The sequence below is a fragment of the Lepidochelys kempii genome, chromosome 20 (genome assembly GCF_965140285.1).
Source record: "Lepidochelys kempii isolate rLepKem1 chromosome 20, rLepKem1.hap1, whole genome shotgun sequence".
NCBI classification, from domain to species: Eukaryota; Metazoa; Chordata; order Testudines; family Cheloniidae; genus Lepidochelys; species Lepidochelys kempii.
The window spans coordinates 26436125-26463618 of record NC_136399.1 but is presented as its reverse complement, the minus strand read 5'-3'; the positions used below and the strand labels follow the sequence as shown (position 1 = coordinate 26463618).

Sequence of the window (27494 nt, the reverse complement as noted above, 5' to 3'; positions counted from 1 at the left end):
ACCCGCAGCCCCCTGCTAGCCCAGCCCTGCCCCCCCCCAGCTCTGCGGGTGTCCCTCACTCCCGACCCGCAGCCCCCTGCTAGCCCAGCCCTGCCCCCCCCCAGCTCTGCGGGTGCCCCTCACTCCCGACCCGCAGGCCCCTGCTAGCCCAGCCCTGCCCCCCCAGCTCTGCGGGTGCCCCTCACTCCCGACCCGCAGCCCCCTGCTAGCCCAGCCCTGCCCCCCCAGCTCTGCGGGTGCCCCTCACTCCCGACCCGCAGCCCCCTGCTAGCCCAGCCCTGCCCCCCCAGCTCTGCGGGTGCCCCTCGCTGCCCGTTGTAGCAGCTGGCTAGGTTAATAGCTGCCCACCCCTGGGGGCGGGATGGGTCCCGGCAGACTTTCTGCCAAGGGGACCTGCGGCGGGATTCGGGGTGAGCTCTCTGCTAGGGGGCAGCTAGACACCAGGCGCTCCACAGAGCTGAGTCTCCGCAGGGTGGGAGGGGCTTGCCCCAGGTCACCCAGCAGGTCAGAGTTGGGGACAGAACCCAGGTGTCCTGAGCCCCAGGCCCGTGCTCGGGCCGCTCCCTCCAGGGGGAGAAGCCCAGCTGGAGATCCCCAGGCCAGGCCCCTGCCCACCAGGTTCAGCAGCCCCGTGGTGAGGGGGGCTGGGCCCCCAGGGAGAGTGGGGGAACCTTTGCCCGGGCACACGCGTGTCTCTGGGGCACAGAGTGGCCCTCCCTGGGGGCACTGCACCTGGAACCCCTCCCCTCCCCCAGTGCCCCAGCTCCTTGCCTGGCTGGGCTCATCGGGAAGCCCCCTCCCACGCCTGCAGCCCTGCTGCCCCCAGGCCCCCCACTCCCCCTGCCAATCCCTGTGCTGCCAAACTCCCCAAGCCCCATGGGTGCCAGAGACCCGGGGGAGGGGAGGGGCGGCACTTAGATGAGAGCAGCCAGCCCCTCCCCCCACGGTTCCTCGGGCAGCAGCAGGGCTGTAGCTGGGGGGGAATCGGGCCAGGGGCTGAGGGGGCCTGACCTGAGATCCATCCCCCTCCCCCCGGGACACACAAATCGGGGGGGGGGCAAACGAAGTGTGCAAGCTCACATGGGAATGCGTGTGCAATGGGGGTGCGTGCACCACTGCCCTCTGCTGGACACACTGTGTCGCAGCAGCTCATGTCCCCTGGGCAGACTCCTCTGGGGAGCTGGAGAAAGGCCACAGGAGGGGGATTTACTAGTGAGCGGGGGTCATCGCTTTTCAGCTCCGGCTGGGCTAGCGGGGGCTGCATGGCATGGTGGGGAGGGGAGCGGGGCGTGACGGGGGAGGGCTGGGAGGCGCTGGGCGTGGTGGGGGAGGGGCAGGGGGACTGGGCATGGTGGGGAGGGGAGCGGGGCGTGACGGGGGAGGGCTGGGAGGCGCTGGGCGTGGTGGGGGAGGGGCAGGGGGACTGGGCATGGTGGGGAGGGGAGCAGCGCGTCATGGGGAGGGCTGGGGGGCACTGGGCGTGGTGCGGGAGGGACAGGGGGACTGGGCATGGTGAGGGAGGGGAGCGGGGGAGGGCTGGGGGCACTGGGCGTGGTGGGGGAGGGACGGGGGACTGGGCATGGTGGGGAGGGGAGCGGGGCGTGACGGGGGAGGGCTGGGGCGCTGGGCGTGGTGGGGGAGGGGCAGGGGGACTGGGCATGGTGAGGAGGGGAGCGGGGCGTGATGGGGAAGGGCTGAGGGGGCGCTGGGCGTGGTGGGGGAGGGGCAGGAGACTGGGCATGTTGGGGGAGGGGAGCAGGGCATGATGGGGGAGGGGCAGGGAAGCGGGGTGTGGTGGGGAGGGGAGCAGGGCGTGGTGGGGGAGGGCGGGGCAGCGCTGGGCGGAGTGGGGGAGGGGACTGGGCGTGGTGGGGGAGGGGAGCGGGGCGTGACGGGGAGGGCTGGGGGGAGCTGGGCGTGGTGGGGGAGGGGCAGGGGACTGGGCATGTTGGGGGAGGGGCAGGGAAGCGGGGTGTGGTGGGGGAGGGGAGCAGGGCGTGGTGGGGGAGGGCAGGGCAGCACTGGGCGGAGTGGGGGAGGGGGAGGGGACTGGGCGTGGTGGGGGAGGGGAGCGGGGCGTGACGGGGAGGGCTGGGGGACACTGGCCGTGGTGGGGGAGGGGAGCGGGGCGTGGTGGGGGAGGGGCAGGGGGACTGGGCGTGGTGGGGGAGGGGTGCGGGGCGTGGTGGGGGAGGGCGGGGTGGTGCGGGGCATGGTGGGGGAGGGGGAGGGGACTGGGCGTGGTGGGGGAGGGGAGTGGGGCGTGATGGGGGAGGCCTGGGGTCGGGGAGGGGGGGAGCTGGGTCGGCAGCCGCCTTCCTGCTGGGATAACTGAAAGCGAAAGGCACCAAGGGGAGGGAGGAAGCCCAGAGGCTGGTACTTCCGGGGGGGCCCCCAGCCTGGCCTGGCACTTAGGGCCTGGGGCTCTCCCCCGCCCCTCCTGCACCTTTCCTCCCGCGGGGGCAGGAAGCCGGTGCGGCTCAGCGGGAGCAGGGCCCCCCCGGGGCTGTGAGTCAGCCCCCAGCTGGGGGAGCCGCTGGGACCAGGCCTCCCCCAAAGCCAGCCTTTCCCAACCCGATTGCGGCAACTTCCGCCCTGCGCGGGCCCCATGCGGCGTGGGGGTGGGCGGCCCGGCTCCCGCAGGGCTCTGGGGTGGGCAGCTCTGAGCCCTGTGGCCCCCACGGCCCTGGCGAGCAGTGACCCCGTGGGGCAGCCCCCAGGCCGGCCGCTCCCCGGACCATGCCGCTCTAACATGGCTCTGCCCTGCAGCTCTCTGCACCCCCGTAGGTGAGTGGGGCTGAGCTGGGCCGGAGGGGCCGCGGGACTGGGGGCTCAGTCCGGGAGAGGATCTGCTGGTGGGAAGAGACCCCACCCTGAACCCCCCAGATTGGCTGGGGGGCAGGAAGGGGGCTGAGCTGGGTAGCCATGAAACGAGCCTGACGGGGGCAGGGCTGGGACGGCAGGGGGCTGCAGGTCGGGAGTGAGGGGCACCGGTAGAGTGGGGGGGGGGCAGGGCTGGGACAGCAGGGGGCTGCAGGTCGGGAGTGAGGGGCACCGGTAGAGTGGGGGGGGCAGGGCTGAGACGGCAGGGGGCTGCAGGTCGGGAGTGAGGGGCACCGGTAGAGTGGGGGGGGGCAGGGCTGGGACAGTAGGGGGCTGCGGGTCGGGAGTGAGGGGCACCGGCAGAGTCGGGGGGCAGGGCTGAGACGGCAGGGGGCCGTGGGAACCAGAGGGAACCACTGAGTGTTTATAGCAGGGGACGGGGGCACCGGAGCCGGGGTGCAGGCCTGGGACCCCCTGCTCACCTGTCTTCTGTCTCCTCCTGCAGCTTCGAGGTGGAGAATGGCCCCTCCCCGGCCAGGAGCCCCCTGGACCCCCAGGCCAGCCCCGGCCTCGTCCTGCACCCCAGCTTCCCACCGGGCCAGCGGCGCGAGTCCTTCCTATACCGCTCGGACAGCGACTACGACCTGTCGCCCAAAACCATGTCCCGCAACTCCTCTGTCGCCAGCGAGTCGTGAGTGCCCCGAGCCCTGCCCTCGGAGTCCTGCCCCCCCAGCCCTGCCCCGCTGCCCCCCTGAGTCCTGCCACCCTGGAGTTCTGCCCCCCGAGCCCTCCCCTACTGCCCCCCCGAGCCTTGCCCCACAGCCCCCACTGGAGCCCTGCCTCCCAGCTCTTCCCCTCCCCTACAGCTGTGCAGTGGCAGGAAGCCCCCCCTCAGTTTGTGAATGAGGCAACAACCCTTGTGCACCCCCAGCACAGACCCCAAAGATGGTCCCCAGCCCCCAGCACAGCCACATGGTGCCCAGCCCGGCACAGTTGGTACAATCCTGGCACAGAGGCCCCCACAGCACTGAGCTCCCTGGCAAGCCCCCCCAGCACAGAGCCCCGCCCCGGCATCGAGCTCCCTGGCATAGCCCCCATGGCACAGAGGGCCCCCCGGGCACAGCATCCCTTGTGTAGCCCCCATTGCAGGGCCCGCCCAGCCCAGACCGCCCCCCCGCCCAGGCATAGAGCACCCCGGTGCAGACCTGGCGCAGCACCCTCCCCCACAGCGCAGCCCCCCTGCTGGAACTAGCCCCAGGACTGGCGGGGGGGGGGATTTTGCGGGGGGCCTCGTCGCTCACCCTGTCTGGTTTCTCTGCCCCGCAGCCACACGGAGGACCTGATCGTGACACCCTTCGCCCAGGTGAGTGCTGGCCCCCACACGGGGGTGGGGGGGTGTTAGTCATAGAATCGCAGAATATCAGGGTTGGAAGGGACCTCAGGAGGTATCTAGTCCAACCCCCTGCTCAAAGCAGGACCAATCCCCAACTAAATCATCCCAGTCACGGCTTTTTCAAGCCAGGCCTTCAAAAACCTCTAGAAGGAGATTCCACATCTTTAGGAAACGCATTCTAGTGCTTCACCACCCTCCTAGTGAAAAAGTTTTTCCTAATATCCAACCTAGACCTCCCCCACTGCAACTTGAGACCATTACTCCTTGTTCTGTCATCTGCCACCACTGAGAACAGTCTAGATCCATCCTCTTTGGAACCCCCTTTCAGGTAGTTGAAAGCAGCTATCAAATCCCCCCTCATTCTTCTCTTCTGCAGGCTAAACAATCCCAGCTCCCTCAGCCTCTCCTCATAACTCATGTGTTCCAGTCCCCTCATCATTTTTGTTGCCCTTCGCTGGACTCTCTCCAATTTATCCACATCCTTCTTGTAGTGTGGGGCCCAAAACTGGACACAGTACTCCAGATGAGGCCTCACCAATGTCGAATAGAGGGGAACAATCACGTCCCTCGATCTGCTGGCAATGCCCCTACTTATACAGCCCAAAATGCCATTGACCTTCTTGGCAACAAGGGCACACTGCTGACTCGTATCCAGCTTCTTGTCCACTGTAACCCCCAGGTCCTTTTCTGAAGAACTGCTGCTGAGCCATTCGGTCCCTAGTCTGTTGCTGTGCATGGGATTCTTCCGTCCTACATGCAGGACCCTGCACTTATCCTTATTGAACCTCATCAGATTTCTTTTGGCCCAATCCTCCAATTTGTCTAGGGCCCTCTGTATCCTATCCCTGCCCTCCAGCATATCTACTTCTCCTCCCAGTTTAGTGTCATCTGCAAACTTGCTGAGAGTACAATCCACACCATCCTCCAGATCATTAATGAAGACATTGAACAAAACCGGCCCCAGGACCGACCCTTGGGGCACCCCACTTGATACCGGCTGCCAACTAGACATGGAGCCATTGATCACTACCAGTTGAGCCAATTTTCGTCCATTATCCTTATCGTCCATTCATCCAGCCCATACTTCTTTAACTTGCTGTGACGAAGTGGGCCTGTTCTTAATGTTTCCTCCGAATATTGTGGGGGTGCCTCAGTTTCCCCTATGCAGTTCTTAAGTATCTAGGGGGTGGGGTAAGGGTGTATGATCCTTGCAAAGCCCTAGAGGGCAGGTGTGTGCAGGGGTCTGGACACAGAGAATGGCCAACACCCTGTTTCCTGGCCACTGATGGCCTGGGCCCTTCCCCCCCTGCAAGGTGAGAGCTGAAGGGTTGGAGAACAAAGGAATCCGGTGACCTCCTGGCCCGGGAAAGGAACAAAGCCCAGAGGAGGAGGGGCTGGAGGGAGTTTCAGTTTGGGGCTGGCTGGGACATGGAGTGAAGTGCAGACGTGGTTGTCTGGCTCACTGCCCCCCAAAATGGACCCAGCTGAGGGGTCCCGTTCTCTGCACCTGCAAGCTCTGTTTTAGACCATGTTCCTGTCATCTAATAAACCTTCTGTTTTATTGGCTGGCTGAGAGTCACGTCTGACTGCGAAGTTGGGGTGCAGGACCCTCTGGCTTCCCCAGGAGCCCCGCCTGAGCGGACTCGCTGGGGGGAAGCACACGGAGGGGCAGAGGATGCTGAATGCTCCGAGGCCAGACCCAGGAAGGTGGAAGCTGTGTGAGCTGTGTGTCCTGAAGACAGGCTGCTCACAGAAAGGCGACTACCCCAGAGTCCTGACTGGCTTCATGGGGAGCAGTTCCAGAGCATCGCCCAGGGACTCCGTGACACTTGCTGGCAAGAATACTGTGGGAGACCGTGTCAAAAGCTTTGCTAAAGTCAAGGAACAACACGCCCACTGCTTTTCCCTCATCCACAGAGCCAGTTATCTCATCATAGAAGGCAATTAGATTAGTCAGGCCTGACTTGCCCTTGGTGAATCCATGCTGACTGTTCCTGATCACTTTCCTCTCCTCCAAGCGCTTCAAAATTGATTCCTTGAGGACCTGCTCCATGATTTTTCCAGGGACTGAGGTGAGGCTGACTGGCCTGTAGTTCCCAGGATCCTCCTTCTTCCCTTTTTTAAAGATGGGCACTACATTAGCCTTTTTCCAGTCGTCTGGGACCTCCCCCGATCGCCACGAGTTTTCAAAGATAATGGCCAATGGCTCTGCAATCACAGCCGCCAACTCCTTTAGCTCTCTCGGATGCAGCGCATCCGGCCCCATGGACTTGTGCTCGTCCAGCTTTTCTAAATAATCCCGAACCACTTCTTTCTCCACAGAGGGCTGGTCACCTCCTCCCCATGCTGTGCTGCCCAGTGCAGCAGTCTGGGAGCTGACCTTGTTCGTGAAGACAGAGGCAAAAAAAGCATTGAGTACATTAGCTTTTTCCACATCCTCTGTCACTAGGTTGCCTCCCTCATTCAGTAAGGGGCCCGCACTTTCCTTGACTTTCTTCTTGTTGCCAACATACCTGAAGAAACCCTTCTTGTTACTCGTAACATCTCTTGCTAGCTGCAACTCCAGGTGTGACTTGGCCCTCCTGATTTCACTCCTGCATGCCCGAGCAATATTTTTATTCTTGTAAGCTTCTTTTTTGTGTTCAAGATCAGCAAAGATTTCACCGTGAAGCCAAGCTGGTCGCCTGCCATATTTACTGTTCTTTCGACACATCGGGATGGTTTGCCCCTGGGACCTCAATAAGGATTTTTTAAAATACAGCCAGCTCTGGTGCTGAGCTGAATGCAGGAAGCTCCAGCCCAGAAGGGCCCCAGGGTTGCAGGCCCCATGGCTGCTTGTGGGCCCCTGGCAAGGAGGGGGTGCCCCCCGACCAGCCTTCTAGCTCCAGCCCTGACCCTCCTCTCCCTGCAGGTGCTGGCCAGTCTGCGCAGCGTAAGGAACAACTTCTCCATCCTGGCCAACATCCCGACCCCAGCGTCCAACAAGTGAGTGACCCCCCGGGACCCCAGCCCCCTTCCCTGCCCCCCGGGGTCCCAGCTCCCCTTCTCTCACCCTGGCTGGGGGCAGTGGGGGTTGTCCGGGGATTTAGGGAGTCAGCCCCCCCAGCAGAAATGGCGGAACAGCTCCAATAGCCTCAGGGTTGCCAGCACTGACGGAGGGGGGAGCCCCCCCTCATGAGCCCTCCCCCGCTGCCTGTAGCCCAGCACCCCCCCATGTGGCCCCCCACGATCACACCTGGGCCATGTGACGGCCCCACCCCAGGAAATGCGGTTGGGGTGAGCTGCACAGGGACCCCCCCCACCCCTTTTCGGGGGCTGGCCCCAGCCCCCCCCATCTGCACCCAGCCCTGCTGCGGGGATCCCAGGGGCCCCGTTTGCCGATCCCCCCCAGGCACCGTGAGCCCCACTGAGTGTCCTCTAGCGGCCTAATTCGCAGCCACAGAGAAAGGGGGCAGGAGGGGGATGCCTCCCTGGGCAGCGTGGGGCTGGCAAAGGCCCTGCACCTGACTGCTCCTGGCCCACCCCTGTGCAGTTCCTGCCTCCCAGGCCCGTAGGGGGTGGATGGGGGTCGTGGCTAGGGCACCCTGCGCTGGGGCTGTTCCTGCCCCCCAGGCCCGTAGGGGGTGGATGGGGGGCATGGCCGGGGCGCCCTGCGCTGTGGAGGGGTGGCTGAGCGGGTGTCTATTCTTGCCCCCCAGGAGGTCCCCTGTGGGCAGCCAGCCGACCTTCTGCAAGGCCATGCTGTCAGGTAAGCGTTGCCTCTCGCTGGGGGAGGGGCCGTGAATGGGGACCCCCCGGCCCTGCCTGGGAATCCCGATGTGGGAGGGCACCACGTCTTTGGGATCTGGTGGCTCACCCCTACTCTGGTGGCTCACCTAGGGGGTTGGGGGGATTGGTTACAGGGGGGAAACTGCAGCAGCGGGAGGCCTGGCTCTACCATGGTTGTGTGAGGAGTTAGCATCAGAGCTGGGAGAGAACCCAGGAGTCCTGGCTCCCACCCCTCCCCCCACCCTGCTCTAACCACTAGACCCCACTCCCAGCCTCCTCCCACATGCAGGTGGGCGCTGTTGGACTCAGCTGGGGGAGCTCCCCCAGACCCCCTCTGACCCCATGGGGCCCTCACTGGGTCGGTGCTCACGGCAGCCGTTCTGGCCCCCAGAGGAGACCTACCAGCAGCTGGCCAAGGAGACCCTGGAGGAGCTGGACTGGTGCCTGGACCAGCTAGAGACGATCCAGACCTACCGCTCCGTCAGCGAGATGGCCTCCAACAAGGTAGGGCTGCCCCCCAGCCCCAGGCCGGGCGCCCCAGGGTGAGGGCGGGGGCTGGTCCCTGTGCCTGTCGCTGGGTGTGTCCTGCCCCTGCCGTCCATCGTCCCCATGCAAACCTGTCTGCCTGGCCGTCCATCCGTCCCCCACCCCCGTCTGCCTATCCGTCCATCCACACACACCCCCCTCCCCCCAGGTCTGCCTATCCGTCCATCCATCCCCCTCCCCGTCTCCCTGGCCATTCATCCATCCACCACCCTGTCTGTCAGTCCATCCGTCCATCCACCCCCCCGTCTGCCTGTCCATCCTCCGTCATCCCTGCGCAAACCCATCTGCCTGTCCATCCCTCCATCCACCACCCCTGTCCATCCCTCCCTTCATCCACCACCCCCGTCTGCCTGTCCGTCCATCCCTCCATCCATCCACCACCCCCGTCTGCCTGGCCGTCCATCCCTCCATCCATCCCCACGCAAACCCGTCTGCCTGGCCATCCATCCCTCCATCCACCACCCCCGTCAGCCTGTCCATCATCCATCCATCCAACACCCCTGTCTGCCTGTCCATCCCTCCATCCATTCCCCCCGTCTGCCTGTCCATCCATCCAATCTCCTCCATCCCCACCTATCCAAGTCCTTCCCCATATGTATTCACCCCCCCGCACGCCTGCCCATCCCCCGTTTCTAAGACGCCCCTCACCGTGGCTACCTGGCTAGGAACCGGCGTCGGGTGTGTGGTGGTTTCTGGGTTGGCTCTGGGTTCCCACAAGGTCATATGCAAATGAGCAGGGATAGGCGGGACTTGTGCCTGGCAGGATCTCAGTGGGTGGGGTGGTCATCTTGGCACCAGCCCTGTTCTGGGGAGCAGTGGGACTCCCTGCTGCAGGACTGTGCCCAGTGGCTCAGGAGAGTTTGTGTGAGGTTGTGCGGTCACAGCGTTTGTGCTGGGGTCCAGGGGCCAGATCTCCTGTGTACAGCGTGGACCAGGTGCCTTCTGGGTAGATTTTGCTTTGGCAGTGAGAGCTGGCATGCAGGGTGGGATACCCGTCGAGACGCAGCAATAGAGGGACCTGCTGTGGCAAGGCGTGGAAGACTGGGGGACCTGGGGGTGATGCCAGGGGCTGGGCGAGCTCTGGGCAGGGTGGGAGGGAGATGGGTGAGTTCCTGGAACGGAGATGGCATCTGTATGGGCGTGTGCCCTGCTTGTACATCGCCACGTCCTGGTATGCAGAGGCACAAGTGTGCATGCCTGTGTGTGTCCGGGCTTGAGTGTGAGTGTCTCCGTCTCTGGGCTGGTGCGTGTGGTGGGCCGTGGGTGGGGGCATGGCCCCATGTCCAGGTGGATGCATGTGGGTTCAAGGCCCTGTCTCCCTGTGTCTGGGTGGGCGCGGGTAGGCGTGCGACCCTGTGTCCGGGTGGGTGTGTAGCCCTGTGTCTGGGCAGGTGCAGGCAGGCGTGTGGCCCCGTGTGCGGGCGGGCGTGTGACCCCGTGTCCGGGCGGGCGTGTGGCCCCGTGTCCGGGCGGGCGTGTGACCCCGTGTCCGGGCGGGCGTGTGGCCCCGTGTGCGGGCGGGCGTGTGGCCCCGTGTGCGGGCGGGCGTGTGGCCCCGTGTCCGGGCGGGCGTGTGACCCCGTGTCCGGGCGGGCGTGTGACCCCGTGTCCGGGCGGGCGTGTGGCCCCGTGTGCGGGCGGGCGTGTGACCCCGTGTCCGGGCAGGCGTGTGGCCCCTTGGGCAGGGGTGCGAGCCCGTTGCAATGACACACGTGTCGTGTCTCCGGCTCTGGCTGCTCCCCTCCAATCTCACCTCAGGGATCCTCCCACTGTGCACCCCGGGAGTGGCGTTGGCATGGAAACGGGGACTCCCCTTCAGAGGAGGATCCAGGATGTGGAAGGGTCCATGTGGTAGTGGGGGGGCAGGGGGCTGGGCTGGCTCACGGGGTTGGGGAGCGCAGCTGCTTGTCCCACAAAGTTGGCTTGGTTTTGGGAGCTGCGATAAAAGAGGTTGGAGCCAGCTGGGGAGCTGGGAGCCCAGGGGCGAGGAGGGGCTGGCAGAGGGAGGGGTAACGGGAAGGGGGAGGGGGCTGCTTTACTTGGCAGCATTTCTGCCCATGTCTTCAGGACTCCTGGGTTCCAGTCCCATCACGGGGCCCTAGGGCCTAGGCCTGTCCTCTAGCCACTAGACCCCACTTCCCCTCCCCGAACTGGGAATAGGACCCAGGAGTCCTGGCTCTCAGCCCCCCCTGCTCTAACCCACTAGACCATCATCTTGGAAGGAGAGAAACATAGTCCAAAATCAGGACTCCTGGGTTCTGTTTTGGCTCTGGAAGAGGAGTCAGGTGCCAGTGGTTAGAGCCGTGGGGCTGGGAGCTCTGGGTTAGCCGGTTAACCCCCTCCCCCCATCTCGTGGGGCCCCTAGCTCCGAGCAGCAGGGTCCCTGCCCCCCCCCGGCGTCTCCCCGCCCCCGTCTCAGCCCTGCCATGCGCTGCAGTGACAGCCGCACGCCAGGCAGGGATGCGGCTGCGGGAGGAGGTGCCGTCGCCCCGGTGACCGCTGCCCCGGGAGACGGGAGGCGGGGGAGTGAAGTGCCCTGGTACCCAGGGATGGCCGGCGCGCTCGGGCCTGCTGCTGGCGGGAGACTCCGGCTCCTCCTCCTCCCCCAGTGAGCGGCGTCCGGCGTCCGCCCCCCCTCCCCCCCCGCGGCTGGCGGGGAGGGCACGGGGAGCCGGGCAGCGGTGCACTGTGGGTAGCTCCCTGCTCCTCTGCAGTACGGGCAACGCCGGCTGGCAGTGCCTCGGCTCAGCCCTCGGCCTGCTCCTCCCCGGGCCGTCTGTGCCCCCCGTGCCCACCCCAGGCGGGGGGCCCGCGGCGATGTGAGGGGAAGCCCGGGGGCGCTCTCCCCCTCTCGTCATGCCAGGGGCAGAGAGGGCCCCGGGATATTAACCCCTTTGCCAGGGGAGGGGGCCCCGGTCGGCACCCCGTCTGCAGCAGAGACGGGCAGCGGGTGGACGGGCGCCCCTGAGCCGGGGAGCCGCCCGCGGCTGCCACCGGGCAGGCTGGAAGATGCCCTTAGTGGATTTTTTCTGTGAGACGTGCGCGAAGCCATGGCTGGTCGGCTGGTGGGACCAGGTAACGGGGACAGGGGCGGGAGTGGGGGCGCCCTGGCTCTGCCCCGGCCCACCGGGAGGCTGGGGGACAGGGCCCGCAGCTCCCCCTGGCCTGGCATCGAGGGGGTTCCCAGTTCGGGGGAGCAGGCTGCAGGGGGCCTCTCCCGGGGCAGCAGATGTGCAGCTCCGGGGGCTGCATGGACCCGTCGGGGGGGTGGGGCATGGCCGGGGGGGGCCGGCTGGGCCGGCAGGGAGCCGGGGTACGTGTGACGGGGGAGGGGAGGGGGTGATTTTGCCCTTCTGCCTTATCGACAATGTCACATTGGTGCGGCCACTGCTCCGCGCACGAGTGCCCCATGGGCAGCACCACTGTCTCCCGGCTCTGGTGCCCCTCGCACGCCTGAGAGAGAGAGAGAGACACCCCCCACCCCGTGTCCTGAACAACCCCCTGTGTGTGTGTGTGTCAGAGAGAGAAACGCCCCCCTCTGTGTATCCTGAACACCCCCGTGTGTGAGAGAGAGAAAAAAACCCACCCCAGGTCCTGAACAACCCCTGTGCGTGTGTGTGAGAGAGAGAGAGAGAGAGACCCCCCCCACCCCATGTCCTGAACACCTGGTGTGTGTGCGTGAGAGAGAGACCCCCCCGTGTGTCCTGAACACCCCTTCTGTGTCTGTGTGTGTGTGAAATCTCCATGTGTGTCCCCTGAATGCCCCCTCACGGGGTGTGTGGTTATGTCTGGGTGTTGGGGCAGGTGTTGTGAGCTGGGTTGGGGGGTGTCGTGGAGCTGTGTGCCCCTGTAGCCTACCCCATCCCTCTCGTACGGAGACCACCCGGCCCCTTCAGGCACCAGCTGGGGGGGTCAGTTCCAGCCATCAGCACAAGGCTCAGACCCCTGCCCACAGCCCCTTCTCCCCTCGGGCGCCTAAGGCCGGTGCTGGAGCCGTGTTCGGGGCAGGGGGTTCTGCACACAGCTTGGAGTCTGGGGGTAACACCCTGCACCCTGGGAGCCTGCAGAGTTGGGGTGCCAGTCCCCCCCAGCCACTAGGCTTGGTCCTTCCTGATTGCAGCTGCTGGGCACAGTGCCCCGCACAGGGCTGGGGAAGGGCTCACCTGCCCAAACTGGGCCCCCCTGTGCGCCAGGGGCTGCAGGCCACCTGCCCTGCACCTCCATGGCTGCTCACCGTGCGTCCCCCACCTCAGAAGGCAGGGCCCTCCGGGCTGGGAACCAGGGCCGGCCCTGGAGCCCGCAGGCAGCCCCGGAGGCTCCAGGGAGGGGTCTGAACCCCTGGGGCCTCCCAACACCCCCCACCCCCACTCAGCCTTTAAACCCAGCTCTGGTCACCCTCCCAGAGCCAGGGAGAGAACCCAGGAATCCTAGCTCCCAGCCCCCTGCTCTGACCCACTGGTTCCAGTGACTCCTGCCAGGCCAGGCCCCATGGGGAGAGGGGGACGGGGAATCGGGCCTTTAGTTTGGTTTTATATTTGGCCCTTAAAACTCCACCCCCATCCGCCAGGTTATCCAGCCCTGCTCCCCTCCCCCACCCTTCTCCCCCTGTGGTCCAGCCCTGACCCCCACCCCTCCCAGGCCCTTCCTTCTGTGTCTCCCCCTTGCCCTGGGTCCCAGGTTCTTCCCCTGGGGGTTCTCCTTCCCGATGTGGGGCTGGGGGGGGCATTCCCATCTGAGCCCCCTCCGTCCTCCTCTCCCAGCTGTGGGGAAGCAGCCCATTCCCCAGCCACGTCCCCCCAAGGACAGCGACTGCTGCGTCTGTTGCTGCCCCCAGGCCATGGCCTCCCCAGCTGTGCTCCTGTGCCCCTCCCCCCTGTGGGTCAGGACGAGTGCTGCTTTTGGGTGTCAGTTTTGACCTAATTTGCTGCGTGCGGCTCGTGCCCGTAGGTTGAGATTTCCGTGCCTGCCCTGGCCGGGGAGCTGGGGGGCTAAAGCCAGGTCCTCTGCCCCGGCCACACACTCCAGGAGAGCAGTGGGGCCTGTTGGGAGGGGGAGGCCGGTGTGCTGAGACCCGACAAACTCGTCTCACGTGTGGGTTGCTGAGCGGGGGGCGGGGATTGGAGCCGATGTCCCCAGCTGCTTAACACCCCCCCTCATCCTGTCTCCCCCTGCACCCAATCACCTAGCACCCTTCGGGGGAGCCCAGGGCTGGGCTAGCGGGGGCACCGGGACGGGGGCTGGGATGGAAGGGGTTAACACCCCCCCCCTTGGGAGACCCAGCGTCTGTGTCCAGGCTGGCGATGGGGCAGTTGCTAAGGAGACTCCTGTCGCTATGGAGACTGGGCTGCGGCGCCCTGATTGGCTGGGGGGGCTCGCACGTCCCACTGCCCCGCTTTTATTTCTGCCTTTGTGGGTTTTTTCTGTGTGACGTGAAGGGGGGCAGGGGGAGGAGGCGATGGGGGAGGGGAGCTGGGTATGAACCATGCCCTGGGCACGTGGCCTGAGCAGGGGGGGGCAGAGTTTGGGGGTGTCCCCAAGCTGGGGAGGGGCCTTTGGGACCCCACTTTGGGGAGACCCAGACGAGGGAGACTCCCTGTGACCCCCAGACCCTGTGTCCTGGCCGGGGGCCTCCCCCAGGCAGGGGTAAGGAGCACGCTGCCCCCCGGCTCACCCTGTGGCGTGGGCTTAGTGCAGGGGGGCTGGGAGCCAGGACTCCTGGGTTCTCTCTGCGGCTCTGCCCCAGACTCCCTGTGTAACCTCAGGCAAGTCACTTCCCCACTCTGTGCCTCAGGAATGGGGACCCCCCCCGCCGTGCTGTGTGATGGGGGCGTGTCCTGCCATTGCTGGCCTCTTTGTGTCTCCTGTCTCCCCCCAGCTCCCCATGGGGCCTGCGGGTTCTGCACTGTGGGGAGCAGTGCAGTGACCCCTCCCCCTGCCTGGGGGAGCCCATAGGCAGTACTGCAGGGAGAGCTGCCCCCCAACCCTTCCCACTGGGACCTGAGGAGGGCCCTGCAGATCCCCCTCTCCCCCTGTCCAGGCCCTGCCCCAGCTGGGCCCCCTGCCCCCATTGCCTGGCCTGGGGGGCAGGCAGAGGTGGGCCAGGGGCAGGGAAAGCCAGGGAGACCCCCGCAAGAAGAGGCCTCTGGCTGTGAGTGCAGCCGGCTCCGGGATGAGTCCCCAGCCGCTGGCCAGCTCCAGGCAGGAGCAGCTGCCCAGAGCCGCTGAAGGACAAAGAGGGCTTTAAAGTGGGGGCGGGCGACAAACTGCAGAAGCAGCCCCCAGCCCCCGACCCACCTGCTTGATTCTGAGCCTAACGCCAGCGTCAGCCCCTCAGGACTCCTGGGTTCTGTCCGCGGCTCTGGGAGGAGAGTGGGGTCTAGTGGTTAGAGCGGCCCAAGGCGGGGGCAGGGGGACTGGCCAGGACTCCTGTGTTCTATCCCTGTCTCCTGTTGATCTCAGGGGAGCTCCCTGGAGGGAGGGATGCATTGCTGGTTCCTAGTTGGCCGGTTCCAGCCGTGGGGCTCCTGTCCTGAGCCACAGCCTCTCCGGGGAGGGCTCTGTGCCAGGAGTGTGACCCACCCTCCCTTGGACTCACTCTGCCCGGAAACCCTGAGCCAGCGGCTGCTTCCCAGTGCCCCGAGCAGCCGGCTCGTGGCTGATGCCGGGCCAGGGCTGCCATCCCTGGCTGCTCTCCGCTTGGGTCGGGGTGTCCGGAGCGGCTGGGCTGGAGTCCCCAGCCCCTGGCAGCGTCCTGCGGGCTGGGGCAAAGGGCTGGAGGAGGGAGCACTGGAGCTGGCCACCATGCCAGACCTTAAACACCTTCTGCCCGTCCAGGTAAGACCTGCCTCTCTAGAGGGGGTCTTGGCCCGGGAGGGGATCAGCAGGGGGGTGAATTAACACCTCGAGCAGAGTCCGGCTGGTCAGGGTTGAGGGACATCAGCAGGACTGGGGGGACCCCAGGGCTGGGGTAGCAGGGGCTGTAGGTCAGGAGTGAGGGGCGCTGGTGGGGCAGGTCTGGGCTAGCAGGGGGCTGTGGGTCAGGACTGAGGGGCACTGGCGGAGCTGGGGGGGCAGGTCTGGGCTAGCAGGGGGCTGCGGGTCGGGAGTGAGGGGCACTGGTGGAGCTGGGGGGCAGGTCTGGGCTAGCAGGGGGCTGCGGGTCAGGAGTGAGGGGCACTGGTGGAGCTGGGGGGCAGGTCTGGGCTAGCAGGGGGCTGCGGGTCGGGGGTCAGGGGCACCGGCAGAGCTGGGCCCGGAAGTTCTGCCCTGTGCCGCAAATTCAAACCTAGATCAAAAAATCCCCTGAGTTTATTCAAACAATAAGATTGTTCTCTGAGTGGGGGGCTAAGAGACGGGGGCAGGGCGGGCTCTGGCCTCTCCCCCATGCTGGGAAGTTGGGCAGTTGTCTGTGTAGAGTAGCCAGGAGGAAGGCGGGGCTGGGGCCTCGGGGCGCCGATCGTGGGGGGCTCTGGGGACTGACCCGTGTGCCCCTTAGACCTGCAGTTCCACGCGGGTGTCTGCGCTGGTGGCTGGAGCTCACGGGCGAGGCCATTGCACAGCGCAGCCCACGTGCTCGCACAGCAGCGGCTCACGAGCATAGTGGGGCAGGTGTGCAAACGCCGGCACTGGGCTCCCACACGTGCAACAGGCCAGCGTACAGGCACAGCAAGGCATCCTGGTGTACACGTGGACACAGTGAAGTTCACACTCGCTTCCGTGGGGAAGCGGGCACACCTGTGAGTCTCGCCCATGCAGCAAGGCGGGCCTGCCAGCTTGTGCGGAAAGCGTGCGAGCTGGCTTGCCCCCTGGCTTGCATGGTGGAGCGTGCACACACGCGCGTGCGAGGAAGTGGGCAGCTCAGCTTGCACGGTGACCTGCACACCCATGCACACTTGCTCCCAGGCAGCCCTACTGAGCCCCTTTCTCCTTCTCGTTGGCAGTTCAAGAGGATGCTGACCCGTGAGCTCACCCACCTGTCTGAGATGAGCCGCTCCGGAAACCAGGTCTCCGAGTACATTTCCAACACGTTCCTCGGTGAGCACCAAGCTGGGCCGGGGGTCCCTGCTGGGGCCTGACTCCGAGTCTTTGGGTCAGACCTGGAGAGTGGTGAGAGGTGCCCCAGGGATGGAGCTGCCTGTCCGTGTGTGCCACAGGGGGGTCCAATGGTTAGAGCAGGGGGGCTGGGAGCCAGGACTCCGGGGTTCTATCCCAGCCCTGGGAGGGGAGTGGGGGCTAGTGGTTAGAGCAGGGGGGCTGGGAGCCAGGACTCCGGGGTTTGGTCCCAGCCCTGGGAGGGGAGTGGGGGCTAGTGGTTAGAGCAGGGGGGCTGGGAGCCAGGACTCCGGGGTTCTATCCCAGCCCTGGGAGGGGAGTGGGGGCTAGTGGTTAGAGCAGGGGGGGCTGGGAGCCAGGACTCCGGGGTTCTTTCCCTGCCCCAGCTCCCTGTGTGACTCTGGGTGAGTCACTTCCTGGGGTTGGAGATGCTGTGCAGACACAGGCCCGCCTAGCCCCGCCCAGCCCAGCCTCACCAACACGCTCACACCCCTCTGCCCCCCCCCCACACGCTGCCACCCCGCGCCAGGAAGGCCATTCTCTGGCTGCGTCCGGAGCAGCTTCCCCCGGAGGAAGACTGGTCCCCGGAGCCCCATTGACGTCAAAGGACACAAACTTCCGGCCTTAAGCAAATGTTGATGCAAAGGGCCCGTCAATGGGAGGTCTGTGCTGGCTCTGGCCAGGGCCAGGCCTCACCCCTGCTGCCCTGGGCACCGCTGCAGCCCGGGGCTATTAACCCTGCCCGGGCCAGGCTCAGGGGGCAGTTCAGATCGGGGGAGCTCCTTTCCCCTCCAAGGGGACTCACGCCTGGGGGGTAGGGGCTGTTCAGGAATGGGGGGCATCAGTGACATGGCTACGAGGGAGTTAAGTGAAGCAAGAAAGGAAAGCAGTTTGTGTTGTGTCCCAGTGCTGGGCGCAAGCACGGGGCTGGGATCCAGGACTCCTGGGTTCTCTCCTGGCTCTGGGAAGGGGAGGAGAGGGTGGTCTAGTGGTTAGAACAGGGGGCTGGGATCCTGGACTCCTGGGTTCTGTCCCCAGCTCTGGGAGGGGGTCTAGTGGTTAGAGCAGTGGGGGGTGTTGGGGAGCCAGGACTCCTGGGTTCCCTCCCTGGCTCTGGGAGGGGAGCAGGGTCTAGTGATAAGAGCAGGGGGGCTGGGAGCCAGGACTCCTGGGTTCTCTCCCTGGCTCTGGGAGGGGAGTGGGGTCTAGTGGTAAGAGCAGGGGGGTGGGTGTTGGGGAGCCAGGACTCCTGGGTTCTCTCCCTGGCTTTGGGAGGGGAGCGGGGTCTAGTGATGAGAGCAGGGGGGCTGGGAGCCAGGACTCCTGGGTTCTCTCCCTGGCTCTGGGAGGGGAGCAGGGCCCAGTGATGAGAGCGGGGGGGGCTGGGAGCCTGGACTCCTGGGTTCTGTCCCTGGCTTTGGGAGGGGAGCGGGGTCTAGTGATGAGAGCAGGGGGGCTGGGAGCCAGGACTCCTGGGTTCTCTTCCTGGCTCTGGGAGGGGAACAGGGCCCAGTGATGAGAGCAGGGGGGCTGGGAGCCAGGACTCCTGGGTTCTGTCCCTGGCTTTGGGAGGGGAGCGGGGTCTAGTGATGAGAGCAGGGGGGCTGGGAGCCAGGACTCCTGGGTTCTGTCCCTGGCTTTGGGAGGGGAGCGGGGTCTAGTGATGAGAGCAGGGGGGCTGGGAGCCAGGACTCCTGGGTTCTGTCCCTGGCTTTGGGAGGGGAGCGGGGCCCAGTGATGAGAGCAGGGGGGCTGGGAGCCAGGACTCCTGGGTTCTGTCCCTGGCTTTGGGAGGGGAGCGGGGTCTAGTGATGAGAGCAGGGGGGCTGGGAGCCAGGACTCCTGGGTTCTGTCCCTGGCTTTGGGAGGGGAGCGGGGTCTAGTGATGAGAGCAGGGGGGCTGGGAGCCAGGACTCCTGGGTTCTGTCCCTGGCTTTGGGAGGGGAGCGGGGTCTAGTGATGAGAGCCGCTCTGGGTCACTGTTGCCACATGCATCATGTGGAGTCCTCTGCGTACGGATTGGCTGGGTGCCCTGTGATGTCACAAAGCTGCCCTCTCCCTCGGCCCCCCCCCCATTGCCTGAGTCCCCTCCAGGAGCCCATGTCTTGGGGGGCCCCCCCACCCTCTACGCTGCCATGATGCCTCGTTCCGCCCTCTTCTCTGCAGGTGCTGGGGGGGGCGGGTTGCACCCTGGTCCCCGCAGCCCCCCGTTTCCTGCCCCCCGCACCATCCCCAAGGAAGGAGTGAGCTCCCCCCCGCCCCCCGCACTGCCACCACTGAGGGGGGGCGCCTGTCTCGCTGCTGGGCCCAGCCCGACCCGGGTCTCCTCTGCTCCCATTCCGCCCCCCCCCCCGGCGCAAGCGTGGGCACCAGGCCTCCCTGGGACAGGACTGTCGGGAGGGGACACACCCCTGAGGGCGGCTGGGGGAGGGGTGGTTTGCACGCGTCTCCCCCCGTGCACATTGGCCCCGTCTCTTGCCTACGCACAGTCACACTCGGAGCCGTGCGCTCACACTGACTGCTGCATGCTCACTCTTGCTCGTGCAGCCTCTTGCACGTCCACGTCAGGGTCTCTCCCCCCCCTCGGTGCCCCAGTGGGACAGCCCCTCCCCCTCTGACCGACCGCTTTCCCCCCACCCCCCAGACAAGCAGAACGAGGTGGAGATCCCGTCCCCCACGCAGAAGGAGCGGGAGAAGAAGAAGAAGCAGCAGCCCATGTGCCAGATCAGCGGGGTGAAGAAACTCATGCCTACCTCCAGCCTGACCAACTCCAGCATCCCCCGCTTCGGGGTCAAAACCGACCAGGAGGAGCTGCTGAGCAAGGTGGGGGGGCAGGGCTGGGCTGGGCTAGCAGGGGGCTGCGTGTCGGGAGTGAGGGGCACCAGCAGGGCTATGTGGGGGCCGTGGGACCAGCTGGGCACCACCACCTCTGGACTCCTGCAGACGTGCTCTACCAGGCCTCTCTGCGGGGCCCCTGTCCTCCCCCCCGCCCCCTTTCTCACCACCCCCTGTCCTGCCTTCCAGGAGCTGGAGAATCTCAACAAGTGGGGCCTGAACATTTTCCACGTCTCTGAATATTCCAACAGCTGCTCGCTCAGCTGCATCATGTACACGATATTCCAGGTAGGGCCCCGTGCCTGGCGCGGTGGGTGGGGTCTGCTCATGGGGGCCGCCGGCGCCCGCCCCTCCGTGCAGCACGCGGAATCCCTCATGCCCACCTGACCCGGGATCCTCGGCGCTGGCCGGGGAGCCAGGACTCCTGGGTTCTGTTCCTGGCTCTGGGAGGGGAGTGGGGTCTAGTGGGGTTAGAACGGGGGGCAGGGGGCTGGGTACCAGGAGTCCCTTCCCAGCTCTGTGGGATGGGGGCGATTCCCCCGGGGGCTTTTGCCAAGGGCTTTGGCAGGGGCTGGAACTGGGGGGGTGAGCTCAGCCCACAGGCGTGCCTGGCGGTGGCCCCTCTGGCGTGACTCTGCCTGGCCGCGAACGCCCCCCTCGCCCCCTGCAGGAGAGAGAGCTGCTGAAAACCTTCAAGATCCCAGCGGAGACGCTGCTGACGTACGTGCTGACCCTGGAGGAGCACTACCATGCCGACGTGGCCTACCACAACAGCCTGCATGCGGCCGACGTGGTGCAGTCCACGCACATCCTGCTGGCCACGCCCGCCCTGGACGTGAGTGGGGGGCTGAGCGTGCCCGGGACAGAACCACCGCCGGGGGCTCTCTCAGCCAGCTGGGCCTGGTGCCGGCGGGCAGCAGAGTGGGGTGCCCCGGGGCCAGCTCTCGACCCCCTGTAACAGCAGGCGGGTAACGCACGGCGTCCGGGACACGGCCCAGTCCGGCCGGCTGTCGGGGGGGAGTGGCCAGAATAGGGACGGAAACGGGACTGAAACGCATTTGGGTGGGCTGGAAAGCCGTCTGTCCGTCCACCCCCAGCCGTCTGTCTGTCTGCCCGCCCTGGGCCCATCTCTGCCATCGCTGCCTTCTGCGGGGTTCACAGCCTCCTTGGCAGCAGCTGGCATCGGGCCCACTCTGAGGCAGGATACCAGGGTGATGGGTCCTCGGTCTAAGCCCCCCTTGGCAATTCCAGCACAGTCTCTGCAGCTTCCCCTAAGAGCCAAGCCAGAGCGACTCCTGGCTGTGCTGATGGCTTGGCTGGGCACGGGCCTGAGGGACTGGTCCCAGGGGGGCAGCCAGGACTCCTGGGTCCCTAGCACTATGACGTGCCTACGTGTGGAGCAGGGCCCCGCCTGTCGCGCCGGGACAGTCCCAGTCCCTGCCCTCGTTTGCTAACCAGTCGGCCCCGGCCTCAGCCCCCTGCATGTGCCCTTGGCAGGCTGTCTTCACCGACCTGGAGATCCTGGCCGCTCTGTTCGCAGCCGCCATCCATGACGTGGATCACCCGGGCGTCTCCAACCAGTTCCTGATCAACACCAGTGAGTGCCCCACGATCCCGCACCCGGGGGCGAGATCCTGGGGGTCCCAGCGCGCTTCCCAGAGACCCGCAGCAGCCTTGGGGGGGCATACGTGTGTGTTTCCTAATCTCTCCAGTTCCGGCACACACGCCCGGCACCGGGACACACAGGCCAGCCCTCCTGCACACACGCCCGGCACCGGGACATGGACACACACCTCTACGCACACGCCAGCCCTCCTGCGCACATGCCCGGCACCGGGACACACACGCCAGCCCTCCTGCGCACACGCCCGGCACCGGGACACACACGCCAGCCCTCCTGCGCACACGCCCTGCACCGGGACACACACGCCAGCCCTCCTGCGCACACGCCCTGCACCGGGACGCACACGCCAGCCCTCCTGCGCACACGCCCGGCACCGGGACGCACACGCCAGCCCTCCTGCGCACACGCCCGGCACCGGGACGCACACGCCAGCCCTCCTGCGCACACGCCCGGCACCGGGACGCACACGCCAGCCCTCCTGCACACACGCCCGGCACCAGGACGCACACGCCAACCCTCCTGCACACACGCCCGGCACCGGGACGCACACGCCAGCCCTCCTGCACACACGCCCTGCACCAGGACATGGACACACACCTCTACGCACACGCCAGCCCTCCTGCACACACGCCCTGCACCGGGACGCACACGCCAGCCCTCCTGCACACACGCCCGGCACCGGGACATGGACACACGCCCTGCACCGGGACGCACACGCCAGCCCTCCTGTGCGCACAGCTGTGCACTGGGATACAGGCACACCCGTGTGCATTCCGACACGTGTGCACAAACCCCGTGCCCTGCCGAGAGCGCCTTTGCTGTCAGAGCTGCTCTGTCCCCCCCCGTGCAGCTGGCTGGGTCCTTGGCGGGCCTGGCCTGTGCACGCTGCTCCCTGCCATGCAGCGACCCCCCTTCCCGGGAGCACACGCCACGGAGCAAGGGAGGCGGGAGCCGGCGCCCCCTAACCCACCTCGCCCCACAGACTCGGAGCTGGCCCTGATGTACAACGACGAGTCGGTCCTGGAGAACCACCACCTGGCCGTGGGCTTCAAGCTGCTGCAGGAGGAGAACTGCGACATTTTCCAGAGCCTCGGCAAGCGTCAACGCCAGACGCTGCGCAAGATGGTCATCGACATGGTGAGCTGGGGCCGCGGCCCAGCCCCTGCCGCCCGTCCCTGGCCAGCCCCCCGGGAGCCGATCCCCACACCTGGTGGCGGGGGCCAGGGGGTGTCCTGTGCCCTTTTCCCAGCCCTGCCAGTGGGCAGGAGGGAGGAAGGAGGGTCGTGCCGGGGCAGGGTCTGGGCTGTCGCAGACTCCGGGAGGGAGCTGGCAATCAGGACTCCTGGACTGCCGGCCAGGCCAAGGGGGCTGGAGCAAGGGGCGCTGCGCTAGGACTCCTGGGTTCTGGGCGGCTCCTCCCCTCCCTCCCGTGACAGTCTTTTCCCCCCCCCCCGGCCTCCCCAGGTCCTGGCCACCGACATGTCCAAGCACATGACCCTCTTGGCCGACCTCAAGACCATGGTGGAGACCAAGAAAGTGACGAGCTCCGGGGTGCTGCTGCTTGACAACTACACGGACCGGATGCAGGTGGGTGGTGGGTGGGGAGGGCCCCCAGCCCATGGGACACTGGGTTTGGGGGAGGGAGATGGAGGCCCCCAGATCAGCCAGGTGAATGAGCCATCCATCCTGACCCGGGTTAGCTGGGGGGCTGTCCAGGCTCGTTGCACCAGGGGCGACGGTTCCCCTGGGGGGGGCAGGGCACGGGGGGCTGGCTGGGCTCGCTGCACTAGGGGTGGGGTGTGCCCAGAGCGTGGGGGGGCAGCGCTTGGGGGGCTGGCCCAGTCCCCATGGTGTTCGTTCTCCCCATCCCAGGTCCTGCGTAACATGGTTCACTGCGCCGACCTCAGCAACCCCACCAAGCCGCTGGAGCTGTACCGCCAGTGGACCGACCGCATCATGGAGGAGTTCTTCCGGCAGGGCGACAAGGAGCGGGAGCGGGGCATGGAGATCAGCCCCATGTGCGACAAGCACACGGCCTCCGTGGAGAAGTCCCAGGTGCGGGGAGAGCTGAGTGCGGGGCAAGGGGCTGTCGGGAGGGCCCCGCGGGCCCGTCTAGCTGCCGGCGGCGGGGCAGGGCTCTGCAATGGCGCAGCGTGCCGGGGGTCCCAGCGCCCAGCCCCTGAATGCACCTGCCCAGACCCCACATGAGATCAGGGCCCCGTCGCGCTGGGCGCTGCCCAGACCCCAGCCAAGATCAGGGCCCTGTCGGGCCAGGTGCTATCCAGACCCCAGCTGGGACCAGGGCCCTGGCTGAGATTCAGGCCCCGTTGTGCCGGGCGCTGCCCAGATCCCAGCTGCTCTGATTCTCACCTCCCTGGGTCTGCCTTTCAGGTGGGCTTCATCGACTACATCGTTCACCCGCTGTGGGAGACGTGGGCGGACCTGGTGCACCCCGACGCCCAGGAAATCCTCGACACCCTGGAGGACAACCGGGACTGGTACCACAGCATGATCCCGCAGAGCCCCTCCCCGCCCCCCGACGACCAGGACAAGGACGAGGAGGCCTGCCTGGAGAAATTCCAGTTCGAACTGACGCTGGAGGAGGAGGGCGAGGAGTCGGATCAGTCGGACCCGGACCGGAGCAGCCCGGACCACGAGGACAACAGCTTCTCCACTGCGGAGGAGGAGCCCCCCTGCCTGTCCCCGGAGGAGCGGGGCGGGCAGAACGGACTGACACACGACACAGCCCCGGGGGCACCGTGACTCTGGGCTTCAGCTCAGCCGCCCGGCGGAAAACGAAACGAAAGCCACACACCTGCACCCCCCGCCATGGACTCTTTTGGGGGGGGGGGGAACCAACAAAAAAACTCCATTTAATTTAATTTTGGTTTTAGTTGGGAGGATTTTTATTGTATTTTTTACAACAACAAAAAAAAGAAAAAGGAAAAAAAAAGAAAAACTTCTAAAAAACCAAACCACAAAAAAAGGGAACACACACAGCTACTGTAGAGGTGGGTCGGCCCCCGGGCATGGCCCCGCCACAGCGGAGCTCCAAGCCCTCTGGACTCTTCCATTTCTCGTCTTCGGGGTTTGCTGGTTTTTTTACGGATTCGTTCGGATGATTTTTGATTTGGAGCAGCCGGGGGGGCCGGGGCAGCGGGTGCTTTTCGCTTTCCATTTGGGTCCCCCTCACCCCGCGGCCTTCAGAGATATATTTTTTTAAACAATCAGGAATGAACACAGAGCAGAATCGGCGCACGGGGGGGCAGCTGACTCTGCGGCCCCCCCCAGCCCTGCACACTGTCCTAGCTGTGACCCCTCTGCCAGGCTAGTTCTGGCCGGGGTCTTTGTGCCAACGCTGCGGGCTGCTCCAGGCCGCACAAGGGTGGCTATTATTATTTTAATTTATTACTACGAAGGGAGGGGATGGTTGTGGGGTCTGGGTTATTTTTAACGCACCTGGTAATTTATTGTAAATTAATTATTATTTTTGGAAAGTTGGGGAGGGGAGGGGAGAAAAGTTGTTTTATTTTTCTGTAATCAGATTTTTTTCTCCCATTGCTCGGGGGTTCATTTCGTCCCCCTCTTTCCCCTCCCCCACTGAGGCCATAGCCCCCCCTTTCCCAGGAGGATGAGAGGGGGGTTAACTTTGAAAAGGGGGAACTAAACGGCGAAGCTCCAACCCCCGCCCTCGAAGCTCTCGAGTGCCCAGCCAGCCAAGTCTTCCTCTCTTCATCCATTTGCACAAATACGGCGCTCCGGCCGCATGGACTGAATGTATCAGCCACCTGCTCCCCTGCCCCCCCACCCCCTGAGCAGCTGGGAAGCAGCTTCGCTTCCCTTTGAGTTGACTTGCCAACCCCCCCCACCCCCCCAGCTGGCAGCTGACGGGCTACGGGTACCACCGCTGCAGGGAGGCGCCCCGGGGATAGTCGAAGGTGCCAAAGCCGGATTCAGTGGGTGCTGGGCTCCGGACTGTCCTTTGGGGCTCCTGCTTGGTGCCCTTAGGCACCCGACCCCTGTGCACCCTCGGGACTCTGGCCCTGCGAGAGGATCCGGGGCCAGCGGGAAGCCAGAGCGCCCGGCTCCCGAGGGCTTTAACTGACCCCCTCAAGCTCCGAAGCCCCCGGACCTCTCCCTGCGCTGGTGGGAACACGGGGCCGACGGTGTGGGGGGAGAGCGGAACAAGCGCCCCCCTCTGGCCATGGCCTCGTAGACCCTGGCGGGCAGCGCTGCAGCCTGGCTCTCTGGGGCTCTGCACCAACCAGGCCTCAGCAGGAGCCAACTGGGCTAGTGCAGACGCGGGACACCACCCCCGGCAAATGGGAACTGGGCCCCCTGGCTTCTGCCTTCCCTGGCTCCCCCCCCGCCCCAAATGTCCAGCATCTGGTGGGGGCAGGTGGAGCTGGGGCTTTAGAACCATTTCCTCAGGGTGTCCCTGTGCTAAATGGGGGGAGAGCAGCTCCCCCCCCTGGTCCCACTAGCCACGTCTGCACCTGCCCGGTTCTGTCTGCAAGACACGCGGGCCTCGTTCTGCGGGGCTGATCTCTGGGGTTACGTCAGGGTGATCCCCCCCCCCGCCCCGCAGGAAATCAGAGTTTCTCTCCATTGAGTTGGGAGGGGGCAGTCGCATGGCAAATGTCCTCCGGGGGCGAGAGGGCAGGGGAATGGGAGCAGGCTGGGGCTGGTGCCCCTACCATGAGCTTTCGAACAAAAGCCCTTGGGTGCAGCGTCTCCTGGGGCTCGTCCCCTGGGGCCAGCACCTCGGGGTCCTCAGGCCGGAGGCTGCCCTGTGAGGGTGCCTGGGACAAGAGTGGGGCTGGGGGGATGAGGAACAGGGGCAGGGCCCACCCAAGCGATGTGCCCCTGGGCGTGGGCCCGGGGCAGGCGCAAGCCATGCGGGCGGCCCCAGCTAGTGCCCGGGTGGGGCCCGTGGCCGACTGGGGGGAGCGGTGCCATGTCTGAACACTGTACTGTAGCGATGGATTTTGATTTTCCGCCAGCCGGGGTGTGGCCGGAGCGGGGGTCGGGTGGCGCCCGCCCCGTAGAGCCTTTATTTTTGTACGCGGTTTGGTTCGGTGCGTCGGTCGGGTCGGTTTTGTTCTGTACATACTGTGAATAGCAGCTGTAAATGACCCCCCACTCAAACAAGACAGCCCGTCCCCCAGCGTGGGCCGGGGGGGGGGCTGAGCCCCCTCCCCAGGATCTGAGCTCCCTCTCCCCCCGCGTCTGTATCTGGTGTAACAGCTCCTCCTTCCCCTTCTCCTTGCGGTCTCCCTCTCGGAGCTGCGGAGCTCACAATAAAACCAGGAGGAAGGGACCTTGCCTCTGGCCTCTGGCTTCCCCACGGGGGTTGGGGTGTCTGGGCACGTCTGGGGGTGGGGTACCGCTGAGCGTCTGCCTGAGGGGGAGGTGGCTGGGGTAGGGTGTGCACCTGGGTACGTGAAGGGGGGGGTGCGCCATGGGCAGCTCGGGGGGGTTGGTCTCCAGGCCAGCCTGTGCATCCATGGGGGGGTGGGGTCACTTTTCTTACAAAGTCCCCAACCCCGCACCCCCCCCAGGTTCTGTGCAGCACCCACCCTGCCACACAAACCTGGCACGGGCTGGGGAGTTACAAAGCCGGCGGCTTGGCTAGCTGCTGGTGGCCCCATTCCCCGCCCTGGGGGCTGCGGGCTCCCGGCTCAGGCCTGGGGGAGGTGTAGGGGCAGTTCTGTGGGAGGGGGGCCTGCAGACCCTTCCCCCCCCGGTCTGCCTTGCCGTATGGCCAACCCCAACTGTTCAAAACTCCTGCGTCAGGCTCACCAAACGCGAGAGATTGAATCGGGAGTTTCTGTAAAACGGCTGTGGGGGGGCTTCTTATCAGCCGCCGGCTTTTGGAGCCTTTCCGGGCCCTGGGGCCAGAGCCGGACGCTTCTCAGCCCCGAGGCCCACGCCGGCCTCGTTCCTGGACGCCCCAAACCCTCCCGGGCCCGCGGGGCAGCCGGAGCCGGGGTTTCAGGGACAGGAGCCGCGAGGGCCTCGACAGAGCCCGGCGCGTCGCCAACGGGGCCGGTGCCCCAGATCCCCGTGACCAGCCCGGCTGTGCCCCCCCAGGCCCGGCCGCACGAGCCGCCAGGCCCCAGCCAGGGGTTCGGGGGGCAGCTCCGGGACGGGGAGGTTGGGGGGCAGCTGTCGCCGGTGCCCACACGGGCGGCTGGGGGGCCACGTCCCTTCGAGGGTCCCCAGAACTCTGCCCCCCAGGGGCCAAGGCCCAGGCTGGGGCGGGGGGGTTACAGCTCTCACTGGGCCTCACACCAGCCCTCGGGGGGATCCTGGCTTGGGGGGGGCCCCCCGACCCCCCAAGTCGCAGCCGCCCCGTGCGAGCCACGTGGTCCCGTGTTGACCCCGCCCCGCCCCTTGCAGGGCCTGGCCACGTGGCTCTCCCATGGGGCCTGCCCCCGCGCTGGGCCGCGT

The 27494-nt window shown here is 66.2% G+C and overlaps 1 protein-coding gene across 11 annotated transcripts in view; it reads left to right on the top strand.

Moving 5' to 3' along the window:
* PDE4A (phosphodiesterase 4A) overlaps positions 1–26361 on the top strand; it is a 168323-nt gene extending 141962 nt beyond the window's left edge. For 8 of the 11 annotated variants that reach the window (XM_073318230.2, XM_073318231.2, XM_073318224.2 and 5 more), the window contains 14 exons: positions 3329–3514; positions 4150–4186; positions 7128–7201; positions 7915–7964; positions 8376–8488; positions 16471–16564; positions 19227–19405; positions 19607–19705; positions 20088–20252; positions 20915–21014; positions 22024–22178; positions 22506–22628; positions 22914–23096; positions 23433–26361. In XM_073318230.2, the coding sequence (XP_073174331.1) occupies positions 3329–3514; positions 4150–4186; positions 7128–7201; positions 7915–7964; positions 8376–8488; positions 16471–16564; positions 19227–19405; positions 19607–19705; positions 20088–20252; positions 20915–21014; positions 22024–22178; positions 22506–22628; positions 22914–23096; positions 23433–23804 (1930 nt within the window). In that variant the 3' untranslated portion in view covers positions 23805–26361. Of the gene's footprint in view, positions 1–2324; positions 2788–3328; positions 3515–4149; positions 4187–7127; positions 7202–7914; positions 7965–8273; positions 8489–16470; positions 16565–19226; positions 19406–19606; positions 19706–20087; positions 20253–20914; positions 21015–22023; positions 22179–22505; positions 22629–22913; positions 23097–23432 lie in introns of those variants that run through there. The other 3 variants (XM_073318235.2, XM_073318225.2, XM_073318226.2) reach the window with 3 other exon arrangements.
* The last annotated feature ends 1133 nt before the right edge of the window (positions 26362–27494 follow it).